Source organism: Mobula hypostoma, chromosome 15 (genome assembly GCF_963921235.1).
Source record: "Mobula hypostoma chromosome 15, sMobHyp1.1, whole genome shotgun sequence".
NCBI classification, from domain to species: Eukaryota; Metazoa; Chordata; class Chondrichthyes; order Myliobatiformes; family Myliobatidae; genus Mobula; species Mobula hypostoma.
In genome coordinates, this window is record NC_086111.1 from 10,027,786 (window position 1) to 10,040,597 (window position 12,812).

General features: G+C 42.4%; 1 protein-coding gene across 2 annotated transcripts in view; it reads left to right on the plus strand.

Moving 5' to 3' along the window:
- LOC134356685 (ubiquitin-like modifier-activating enzyme 1) overlaps positions 1-12,812 on the plus strand; it is a 470,199-nt gene that overhangs the window by 273,682 nt on the left and 183,705 nt on the right. For both annotated transcript variants that reach the window (XM_063067717.1, XM_063067718.1), the window contains exon 21: positions 3,433-3,525. In XM_063067717.1, the coding sequence (XP_062923787.1) occupies positions 3,433-3,525 (93 nt within the window). The remainder of the gene's footprint in view (positions 1-3,432; positions 3,526-12,812) is intronic.

A 12,812-nucleotide genomic window follows, 5' to 3' on the forward strand; every position in this document is an offset into this window, starting at 1 on the left:
TCTTAAATAGGTTTTTTGCGTCTGTATTTACTAAGGAAGCTGGCATGAAATCTATGGAATTGAGGGAATCAAGTAGTGAGACCATGGAAATTGTACAGATTGAAAAGGAGGAGGTGCTTGCTGTCTTGAGGAAAATTAAAGTGGATAAATCCCCGGGACCTGACAGAGTGTTCCCTCGGACCTTGAAGGAGACTGGTGTTGAAATTGCGGGGGCCCTGGCAGAAATATTTAAAATGTCGCTGTCTACGGGTGAAGTGCCAGAGGATTGGAGAGTGGCTCATGTTGTTCCGTTGTTTAAAAAAGGATCGAAAAGTAATCCGCGACATTATAGGCCGGTGAGTTTAACGTCAGTAGTAGGTAAGTTATTGGAGGGAGTACTAAGAGACAGAATCTACAAGCGTTTGGATAGACAGGGGCTTATTAGGGAGAGTCAACATGGCTTTGTGTGTGGTAGGTCATGTTTGACCAATCTGTTGGAGTTTTTCGAGGAGGTTACCAGGAAAGTGGATGAAGGGAAGGCAGTGGATATTGTCTACATGGACTTCAGTAAGGCCTTTGACAAGGTCCCGCATGGGAGGTTAGTTAGGAAAATTCAGTCGCTGGGTATACATGGAGAGGTGGTAAATTGGATTAGACGTTGGCTCGATGGAAGAAGCCAGAGAGTGGTGGTAGAGAATTGCTTCTCTGAGTGGAGGCCTGTGACTAGTGGTGTGCCACAGGGATCAGTGTTGGGTCCATTGTTATTTGTCATCTATATCAATGATCTGGATGATAATGTGGTAAATTGGATCAGCAAGTTTGCTGATGATACGAAGATTGGAGGTGTAGTAGACAGTGAGGAAGGTTTTCAGAGCCTGCAGAGGGACTTGGACCAGCTGGAAAAATGGGCTGAAAAATGGCAGATGGAGTTTAATACTGACAAGTGTGAGGTATTGCACGTTGGAAGGACAAACCAACGTAGAACATACAGGGTTAATGGTAAGGCACTGAGGAGTGCAGTGGTACAGAGGGATCTGGGAATACAGATACAAAATTCCCTAAAAGTGTCATCACAGGTAGATAGGGTCGTAAAGAGAGCTTTTGGTACATTGGCCTTTATTAATTGAAGTATTGAGTATAAGAGCTGGAATGTTATGATGAGGTTGTATAAGGCATTGGTGAGGCCAAATCTGGAGTATTGTGTTCAGTTTTGGTCACCAAATTACAGGAAGGATATAAATAAGGTTGAAAGAGTGCAGAGAAGGTTTACAAGGATGTTGCCGGGACTTGAGAAACTCAGTTACAGAGAAAGGTTGAATAGGTTAGGACTTAATTCCCTGGAACGTAGAAGAATGAGGGGAGATTTGATAGAGGTATATAAAATTATGATGGGTATAGATAGAGTGAATGCAAGCAGGCTTTTTCCACTGAGGCAAGGGGAGAAAAAAACCAGAGGACATGGGTTAAGGGTGAGGGGGGAAAAGTTTAAAGGGAACATTAGGGGGGTCTTCTTCACACAGAGAGTGGTGGGAGTATGGAATGAGATGCCAGACGAGGTGGTAAATGCGGGTTCTTTTTTAACATTTAAGAATAAATTGGACAGATACATGGATGGGAGGTGTATGGAGGGATATGGTCCGTGTGCAGGTCAGTGGGATTAGGCAGAAAATGGTTCGGCACAGCCAAGAAGGGCCAAAGGGCCTGTTTCTGTGCTGTAGTTTCTATGGTTCTATGGTTCTATACCGTATGTCTAAGTAAATATATCAAACAATAAATACTGCTACTACAAATGATTATGATATTCCCTTTATTACAAGATGATTGAGAAAGTAAGGAGGCATGGGATCCAAGGGGACATTGCTTTGTGGATCCAGAACTGGCTTGCCCACAGAAGGCAAAGAGTAGTTGTAGACGGGTCATATTCTGCATGGAGGTTGGTGACCAGTGGTGTGCCTCAGGGATCTGTTTTGGGACCCCTACTCTTCGTGATTTTTATAAATGACCTGGATGAGGCAGTGGTTAGTAAATTTGCTGATGGCACAAAGGTTGAAGGTGTTGTGGATGTGTGGAGGGCTGTCAGGTTACAGCAGGACATTGATAGGATGCAAAACTGGGCTGAGAAGTGGCAGATGGAGTTCAACCCAGATAGGTGCAAAGTGGTTCATTTTGGTAGGTCAAATATGATGGCAGAATATAGTATTAATGGGAAGACTCTTGGCAGTGTGGAGGATCAGAGGGATCTTGAGATTCGAGTCCATAGGACACTCAAAGCAGCTACACAGATTGACTCTGTGGTTAAGAAGGACTACGATGTATTGGCCTTCATTAATCATGGAATTGAATTTAGGAGGCCAAGAGGTAATGTTGCAGCCATATAGGACCCTGGTCAGACCCCACTTGAAGTACTGTGCTCAGTTCTGGTTGCCTCACTACAGGAAGGATGTGGAAGCCATAGAAAGGGTGCAGAGGAGATTTATAAGGATGTTGCATGGATTGGGGAGCATGCCTTATGAGAATAGGTTGAGTGAACTTGGCCTTTTCTCCTTGGAGCGACGGAGGATGAGAGGTGACCTGATAGAGGTGTATAAGATGATGAGAGGCATTGATCGTGTAGATAGTCAGAGGCTTTTTCCCAGGGCTGAGTTCGTTGCCACAAGAGGACACAGGTTTAAGGTGCTGGGGAGTAGGTACAGAGGAGCTGTCAGGGATAAGTTTTTTATGCAGAGAGTGGTGAGTGCGTGGAATGGGCTGCCAGCAACAGTGGTGGAGGCAGATACAGTAGGGTCTTTTAAGAGACTTTTGGATAAGTACATGGAGCTTAGAAAAATAGAGTGCTGTAGGTAAGCCTAGTAATTTCTAAGGTAGGGACATGTTCGGCACAACTTTGTGGGCTGAAGTGCCTGCATTGTGCTGTAGGTTTTCTACGTTTCTATGTCTCTGATTCAAACACAGTAGAAAGGTCATCTTACTGCAATTGTTAGGAACCCTGGTGAGACTGCATTTGGAGTATTGTGTGCAGTTTTGGTGCCCTTATTTAAACAAAATGATATAGTTGTCATGGAAGAAGTACAGAGAAGGTTCCTTAACAACACACACAAAATGCAAGAGGAACTTCGCACTTCAGGCAGAATTATGTATGCCAAGACCCTTCATCGGGGCTCTCCTAAAATATCGGCTGTTCATTCCTTTCCCTAAATACTGCCTGACCTGCTGAATTCCTCCACCATTGTGTATGTACTGGTCTGGATTTCCAGCATCTGCAGAATGTCTTGTGTTTATGAGAAGGTTCCCTAGACTGGTTCCAGAAATAGTGTGTTAGCCATAGGAGGAGAGACTGAACAGGCTGCAACTGAATTCCTGAGTTTGTAAGACATAGAGGAGATCTCCTCAAAAAGACAAGATTTTTGAAGCTTTCATTTATTTTTACACACATTTTCTTATATTTCACTACAGGATGACGACACGAACTTCCACATGGACTTCATTGTCGCTGCTTCCAACTTGAGGGCAGAGAATTACAGCATTCCTCCAGCCGACCGCCACAAGGTAGGCAGCATGCACCTGGAGAGAGCACTTTAGAATGGCATGTGCAGGCAAGCCAGTGAACACAATCCTCCACTGTAAGAGGAGGGGACCTGAAAACCACGGGGCATGTTAATTTCTGTTTAATACTTGCTGAGTGAGCAGAGGCGGAATCTCTGAGACCCAAATTAAGAGTCGCAAGAGATTAGTAAGACCGGAGATGCAATCAATCATTGTGCACAGCCAGTTAACAGGACAGATGAAATGCTGGTCTTCAGCCTTCACCCTACCTGTAACCACAGGCTATCTGTCACTGTAACATCTGTGGAACAAGATCGATGCCAACAATTATACACAGGATATTCGTAGAGGAGAATCTGAGCAGCACTGAGAGCTGCCAACAATTATTAACCCTGGAGGGAATGTTGAGAGATTCTGGTTCCACATTATCTACCCCTTACTAGTCATGGACATGGAGCCCAACTAGTGATTGCTAGTGGTTATGCTGAAGGCAACTCATTCTCCATCTTCCAAGTCTAGAACTATATTCTTCTATTCCTTTGCTTTAACTCCCCATGTGATGCTTCAGTAATTGTTTTTTTTATTGTACTGAAATACAGTGAAAAACTTTGTTTTGTAAGCCATCCACACAGATCATTTAAAAGCATAAGTACATTGTGGTGGTACAAAGGGAAATACAATAACAGAATAGTGCTACAGTAACAGAGAAAGTGTAATGCAGGCAGACAAATAAGGTGCAACAGCCATGGCATGGTAGATTGATAGATCAGGAGTTGACTTTCTCAAACAAGGTGTCCTATAATAGTGGGATGGAACCTGCCTCAAACTGGTGATATGTGTTCTCAAGCCATTCACATCATGTGACTTAATCTGCGCCAATGATCACAATGAAGTTGGCAGTGACTGGCCACAGAGACTTGAAGGCATGCATCACCCCCGCCTTGTGTTTGCCCTTACTTCCATGGCTGCTGTGCTGTGGCTGCCATGGGGAGTGGTCACTAAGGCAGAGACTCACTTCCCATGATTCCAAGCTGCAAGGACACAGTGACTGTGGTCACCACAAGCAGCTGCCATTGGAAACTGTGAGGTCATATTTTATGCAGCAGTTAGTGTGAAGAATTTTTACAAGTTGTTTGTGAAATCCTTGTGTGGGCTGCAGTGCTTTCAGAGTGCTATTTCAGCACCAGTTTCTAAACACTTTTGTTTCCAAATGGATGGAAAAGTTTTCCAGACCAAAATTTAGACAAGTTCATCATGAACCCAGTGTCTGGCTTCAACAGAGAGTAATAGCAATTCCAGCTTTTCCCTTCTGTCCAGCTTCCCAGAGTTTAAAGTAAAAACAAGATTGGCAAGATGCCAGTGCACTTAAGATCCTCACTATTTCTATAAAAGAGTGTTTATAATATTATTAAAGTGATGGCAAGCAGATGGTGTCTGCACTGATTTACAATCATTCTGTAAGTGTGTTCTTTCAAACTCTTCCTAATGATACTAGTTGGAAAATAGTCTATATTCTGGCTCCAACTGTAGGATATAGCACTAAAACAACTCTGACCCCATTTTCGTGAGTTCTAATTTCACTTTCTGCTATAGAACACAGAACAGTACAACACAGGAACAGGCCCTATCTGAACTGAGCATTTGGTCAAACTAAGTTGACCAAACTGTCTGCACATGATTCTCATCCCTCCGTTTCATGGTAGCGTAGCAGCTAGTGCAGCACTATTACAGCTCCGGGCACTTGAACTTGGAGTTCAATTCTGACATCCTCTCTAAGGAGTTTGTAACCTCCTCCCCAGGGAATGTGTGGGTTTTGTCCAGGTGCTTCGGTTTCCTCCCACAGTTCAAAGACGTAATGGTTAGTATGTTAATTGGTCATTGTAAATTGTCCCATGATTAAGTTTGGGTTGAAACCAGAGATTGCTAGGCTCGAAAGGTCATGTGGTATATCAATAAATAAATAAATAAATTCTCTGCATATTCATGTGACTATTTAAAAGCCTCTCGAATGCCTCTCGCTTCCATTATCACACCTGCCAGCATTTGCCACTGTGTTAAAAACACTTGTCCTTCATGTCCCCTTTAATATTTCCCCTTCTCACCTGAAAACTATGCCCTCTAGTATTCAATGAACGAGTCTGACTATCTATTCTATCTATAACATAATTTTATAAACTTCTGTTGGGACCCCCTCAGCCTTCAGTCTGCCAGACAAAACTGCTCTGGTTTGTCCAGCCTCTCCTTATAGTGAATACCCTCTAATCCAGTCAGCTACCTGGTGAACCTCTTCTCCACTCTTTCCAAAGTTTCTACATTCTTCTTTAATTGGGGTGACCAAATCTGCATGCAATACTCCAAGCACTGCCCAACCAATGTTATATAACTGCACTGTGATTTTCTGAATATCATTAACCCCAGCTTCCAAATTCACTCTACCTGACATCCTTGTTTTAAACTCACTCCCCGTCTCATACCCTCCTCACCTCTGTAATATCCTCGAAGCCAAAACCCACCAAGATATCTCCACTTGCCAAAGTGTGAGCATCCTCTTGTCAGTGCCAAGCTCCAAACCTCTGAAATTCTCTCCATGAGCCTCTCCATTGTGCCTCCCTCTCCCCCTTTAAGGTATTCATTAAGACCTACCCCCAAGAAGAGGATATTTTCATTATTGGGAGAATCTGGGACCAGAAGGCACAGCTTCAGAATAGAAGGACATCCCTTTAGAATAGAGGGGAGAAAGAATTTCTTTAGCAAGGGTGTTGTGAATCTGTAGAATTCATTGCCACAGATGGCTGTGAAGGCCAAGTCATTGTGTATATTTAAAGTGGAATAGATTCTTGGTTAGTAAAGGCATCAAAGTTTACAGGGAGAAGGCAAGAGATTGGGGTTGAGAGGGAAAATAAATTGCCATGATTAAATGGCAGAGCAGACTTGATGGGCTGAATGGCGTAATTCTGTCACTGCAGTGTATTTGGATGTCCTGAAGACATTCGAAACAATAACACATTAGGGTTTACTATACCAGAATAAGCAGGGTTAGGAACAGTACATTTGGGGTATAAGAAGGGCTGTTACTAACTAACCAATAAAACAGTCAGGATAAATGAATCATTTTTACACTGGCAATCTGTAATCAGCAGAGAGCCGTGGTGCCAGTACTGGGCCTTGATTATTTGTTATTTTAGTGATTTGGATGAAGTGTAAATTTGCTGATGATACAAAAATAGGTGCTTAACAAATTGTGAGGGGGACACAAAGAGCCTACAGGTATTTACAGATGGGTGGAAATTGGTGGATAGAGTGTTATGGGGAAAATGTGATGTTATCAGTCTGAAAGGCAGAATGTGAAAAAAAATCAGATTACTCTTGAAAAGTAGTGAACCAACAAACTACTGTGCAAAAACCATCTAGTAGACCTAGAATATCAAAAACAGAAGAAAACTTACAGGTACGATCAGTCATTAGGAAAGCCGATGAAATGTTGGAGGAGTTACGGAGTATAAATGTAGGGAACTTTAACTGCAAATTTACATGGCAATGGTGAGACCATAGCTAGAGTAACCTTGCAATTTGGGGCACTATTTTTAAAATGCTTATCTTTCACTCGATGTAGTACAGAGAGGTTCATTGGATTTATTCTCAGCATGAAGTAGCTCACCAATCAAGCAGTAAATAATCTCTCCTCTTTATGACTATTCGTCTTGGCCTTTCACAATCCTTATGCTAGACACACTTCACAGCCAATGGAATGTAGTGTAGGAGATGTGCTATCAAGTTCTTACTAGCAGTAGTGAGATGGTCTGTTTCACTCAGGGATAAATATTGATCTGTGTGTGTTCCACTATTCTTTAAGTAGTTCAAGTTCATTGTCAGAAGCATATGTAATGCGTAGATGCCATGAAAATGAGCTTTTTATAGCAGCAGAACAGTACATTACAAGGTCAAACATAAGTTAATATAAACTTAAATTATCATAAATTGTACATAACATATACTGTATGTGCGCAAAATAAACAGAGGAGCATAATGCTAGTGCAGCATTGAAAGAGGGAGAGATAAAAGCATATAGTCCAAGTTAGTATTGTGGTTTTTCAAGTCGGTTTGAGTGGGGAAGGAACTGTATTGAACCTTTAGGCATGGATCTTCAGGCTCCTGTACCTCTTACCGGATAGCAGCATCAAGAAGAGGGCATGGACTGAGTGAAAGGGCTGGATGCCACCTTTCTGAGACATCGCCTGCTATAGATGTTATTGTTGCTGGTGAAAATTGTGACCACTGTGAGTGCACCACTCTCTGTAGCATTTTGCATTCCTGTGCACCAGGTCATGTTGCTGCCATTCAGAATGCCTTCTACTGTACATCTACCAGAGTCTTTAATGACATTCCAGACCTCCCTAAACTTCCCAAAAGAAGAGACACTTTGAGGTTGCACCCATGTGCTGGGAGCAGGATAAATCCTTCAAGATGTTGGCATGCAGGAACTTGAAGCTGCTCGCGCTTTCCATTGGAAACCATCCAATGAGGACTGATGTTTGTTCACCTACGTCAGACCTTGATTTAACATCCTCTCCAAATATCCAACAACTCCTTAATGTATTTCACTGCGTCTGAAGGATGTGAAATAATATCACAATGTAATCTGTGGATGGTGGTTTGTGCAAGACTGCCCCCACTTTTCCTCCTTCTCTCTGTAACCTGTAACCCTCTGACCATTCAAGAACCTATCAATCTCTGCCTTAAATACATCAAATGACTTGGCCTCCACAGCCTTTTGAGGAAATGAATTCCACAGATTCACCATTCTATATAAGTGAGATGAATAATAAATGCTCAAAGTCTTTGTTTGAAAAAGATGACTTGATATTGTGCCCAAGAGTGACTTTAGAACATAGAACACTACAGCCCAGTACAGGCCCTTCAGCCCATGATATACCAACTGTTTAACCTACTCTAAGATCAATCTAACCCGTCCCTCCAACACATCACTCCATTTTTGTATCATCCATGTGCCTATCTAAAATATCCTTAAATTTCCCTGCACAGTACAGGCTCTTCGGCCCACAACGTTGTGCCAACTTCTTAATCTATTCTAAGCTCTATCTAACCCTTCTCACCTACATATCCTTCCATTTTTCTATCATCTATGTACCTATCTTAAAGTTTCTTAAATGTCCTTAATGATTCTGCCTCTTAAACCGCCCTATATTTCATGCACCCCCTACTTTCTGTGTAAAACCTTACTTCGGACATCCAATCACCTTAAAATTATTTCCCCTAGTATTAACCATTTCCACCATGGGAAGAAGGCACTAGCTATCCACTTGACCTTTGCCTCTTATCATCTTATGTACCTGCATTTTTGCTTTCCCACACCTGCTACCTCTTGCCCATGCTTCACAGTTCATTTCTCCACTGAAGACAGTCTAGCAGATGCTGGAAATTGCTGATCTCTTAATTATGACCATCTGCCCACACTGAAAGTTACCATAGATCTGTGTGAGAACATGACCATATGTCTGAAAGTGAGAGTGGGATGAAGCCAGTTTACTTTGTGGGACACTGTGGTCAGCTGCCCAATGCATGTGAACAGGTCCAAATTTTGGAAGCTGTTCTTGCCCCACTGCTTTCATTGCCCTTCACTGTGGAGGTAATGGTGGCATCCTCAGGTCTTCCAATAAATCTGACACTTATCTTCTTCGGTCCTTCCAGAATCTATCAAGCAGTGAGGACCGATAGAAGCCACAGACTAAGTACAGAATACCCCTGAGCTTTCATCCAGGATGGGAGGGAAAACATATCAGTGAACTGGCATTGTGAGCAAAACTGATAGCAATACGCCCAGAGAAACATGCACGTTTGTGGCTTTAGTATCTCCAAATCAGGGAGTATGTTATCAAACTCATATTGGATATTATACTTGTGTTTTGCATGTAGACTGTGCAGAATGGAAGATGTTACCTTCACTAATCTAATAAAACCAGGTTGTTGTACTTATTCTCCAGTCTAGCAATAGGTTTCCTCTGCTACATTATTTATTGTGATAATCCAGTCTTCCAGACTTGCATACGTTTTCCCACAATTGTTTTGTATACCAAAAGAGGATCAGGCACTGGAATGGCAACGTCACTATAGCTCAAGGTCTCATGGTTATTTTAATTTATTGAATGAGAAAATACCTGAGAAATTTTGAAAGACTATTAAATGTTACTGAAAAACATGTGTTCCAGTGACCATAAAAAAAACCTAGGAGTGCAAACTTTTCTGTGTCTCATTTGTAAAAAGAAATATGCTTTTTAATATCCTTCCTCATTAGGGTGGCACTGTAGCATAACGGTTAGTGTAACAATATTATGGCAATAGATGGTGACAATTCTATCATTAGGCTCTGTAGGGTGAATGTTATATGAACAGCACAGTGGCGTAGCAGTCAGTGTATTGCTATTACAGTGCCAGCAAACAGGGTTCAATCCTCACAGCTGTCTGTTCTCCCCATGACTGCATTGATTTCTCCCAAGTGCTCTTGTTTTCTCCCACATTCCAAAGATGTACGGGTTAGAAGTGTAATCAGACAGTGCTAGTTCATTGAGCCGGAAGGGCCCGTTACCGTGCTGCATCTCTAAATGAGATAAAAAAAATTTTAAAGTGTGCAGTTGATGACTTGTCACTAATAACAATGTATTTTAAAGTAGTGTATTTGCAACAGCCATCTGACCCACGTGGTTTATTTTGGTGCTTTATCTCCACTCCAGCCTCATCCCACTCTCCATTATTTAACCCAATCAACATATCTTCCTGTTCCTTTCTCCTTCATTTATTCATCCAGCCTTTCCCTTAAGCACAGTTGTATCTTCATTTGAGGATATAATGAGCGCAGTGGGGAACAGATAGACATTATTTACTTGGATTTCCAGAAGGTGCTCAATAAGGTGCCACATATAAGACTTATCCATACGTTAAGGATGCATAGAGTTGGGGGTGATGTATTAGCATGGATTGGTTAACTAATAGAAAGCAGAGAGTTGGGATACATGGGTGTTACTCTGCTTGGCAATAAGTGGTGAACAGAGTGCCGCAGGGGTTGGTGCTGGGCCCACAACTATTCACAATATACATTAACGATCTGGAAGAGGGGACCGAGTGCAATGTATCTAAGTTTGCTGATGATAATAAGTTGAGTGGAAAATCAAATTGTGCAGAAGACTCGAAGAGTCTGCAGAGAGATATAGATAGGGTAAGTGAGTGGGCAAGGTCTGGCAGATGGAGTACAATGTTGGTAAATGCGAGGTCATCCACTTTGGAAGGATAAATGAAAGAGCAGATAATTATTTAAATGGTAAAACAATTGCAGCACACTGCTGTGTAGAGGGACTTGGGAGTGCTTGTGTATGAATCCCAAAAGGTTGGTTTGCAGGTGCAGCAGGCTATCAAGAAGGTAAATGGGATGTTAACCTTCATTTGGTAGGGAGACTGAATTTAAGAGCAGGGAGGCTATGCTGCAACTGTACAGGCCACACCCGGAGTACTGTGTGCAGTTCTGGTCTCCTTACTTGAAGAAGGATATACTAGCTTTGGAGGTGGTGCAGAGGAGGTTCACTAGGTTGATTCCAGAGATGAGGGGGTTAGACTATGAGGAGAGATTGAGTCGCCTGGGACTGTACTCGCTGGAATTCAGAAGACTGAGGGGAGGAACATAGCAAATTATGAAAGGGATAGATAAGATAGAGGCAGGAAAGTCGTTTCCACTGGTAGGTGAGACTAGAACTTGGGGACAATCAAGATTTGGGGGAGCAGATTCAGGATGGAGATGAGGAGGAACTGCTTTTTCTAGAGGGTGGTGAACCTGTGGAATTCTCTGCCCAATGACGCTACCTCAGTAAATATATTTAAGACAAGGTTGGATAAATTTTTGCATAGTTGGGGAATTAATAGTTATGAGGAAAAGGCAGGTAGGGTGGAGGTGAGTCCATAGCCAGATCAGCCATGATCTTATTGAATGGCGGAGCAGGCTCGATGAGCCAGATGGCCTACCCCTGCTCCTATTTCTTATGTTCACCTCAACTACCCAGCGTTAGCAAGTTCCAAATTTGTAATGAAGATGATGCCTCTAGTATTGAGCTGACATTTATTGCCCCAAGTACTTGTCTCCTACATCAGTGGAGACATCTTCTCCATGTTTACAGACTGCAATCCAAATCCTTACTAAACTTGAAGACTGCTATCTGATCACCCCATCATCGTTATTAAATGATCCACAGCTTGTCCAAACTTTGCTGAACTCCACAATCCCCTAGTTCTGCTCACATTCTATCAAACCTGTTTTGTACGATTTTCCATTGACTTGAATCCTCTTTGTAACATTGAAATAAGACAAGTTCTCCCTGACTGTTTTTTCTAAGTCTTTCTCTGCAATTTTCCATCATTGGGATGTTTTTAATTATTCACCTTGTTTTTTAAGTCATTAGGAAGTTTGTAGTACAGATTAGTAATTGTACTCAGGACTTGGTTGAGTTACAAGCAACACACATCAAAGTTGCTGGTGAACGCAGCAGACCAGGCAGCATCTTTAGAAAGAGGTGTAGTCGACATTTCGGGCCGAGACCCCTCGTCAGGCACGAGGAATTCTGCAGATGCTGGAAATTCAAGCAACACACATCTAAGTTGCTGGTGAACGCAGCAACTTGGTTGGGTTGCTGTGTTGGGCTGAAGGTCCTGTTCCTCTGTTGTATTGTTTTATGTTCTACCTCATTTTTCTTCTTCATGTCTCACAGACTGTCAACCATTGCAGGAAAGTTGTTCCAATTGTCCAAGCCAATACCTCTCACTATCACTACTAGCATGGATAGAAGATTGGTTGACTGACAGGAAGCAAGGAGTGAGAATAAAGGGGGCCTTTTCTGGCTGGCCGCCAGTGACCAGTGGTGTTCTACGTGGGTCATTGATGGGACCACTCCTTTTCGCGTTATGTGTTGATAATCTATATGACAGAATTAATAGCCTTGTGGGCAAGTTTGTGGACAATACAAAAATAGGTTGGAGGAGCAGTAGTCTTGAGGGAGAAGAAAGTTTGCAGAAGGCTTGGACAGATGAGGAGAATTGTATAGGGGAATGTACAATCATGCACTTTGATAGAAGAAATAAAGGTGTAGATAATTTTCCAAACAGGAAAAAAGTGACTTGGGTGTCCTCGTGTAGGATTCCCTAAAGGTTAACTTGCAGGTTGAGTCGGTGTTAAGGAAAGCTAGCATTAATTTCAAGAGTACCAGTATATAAAAGCAAGGGTGTAATGCTGG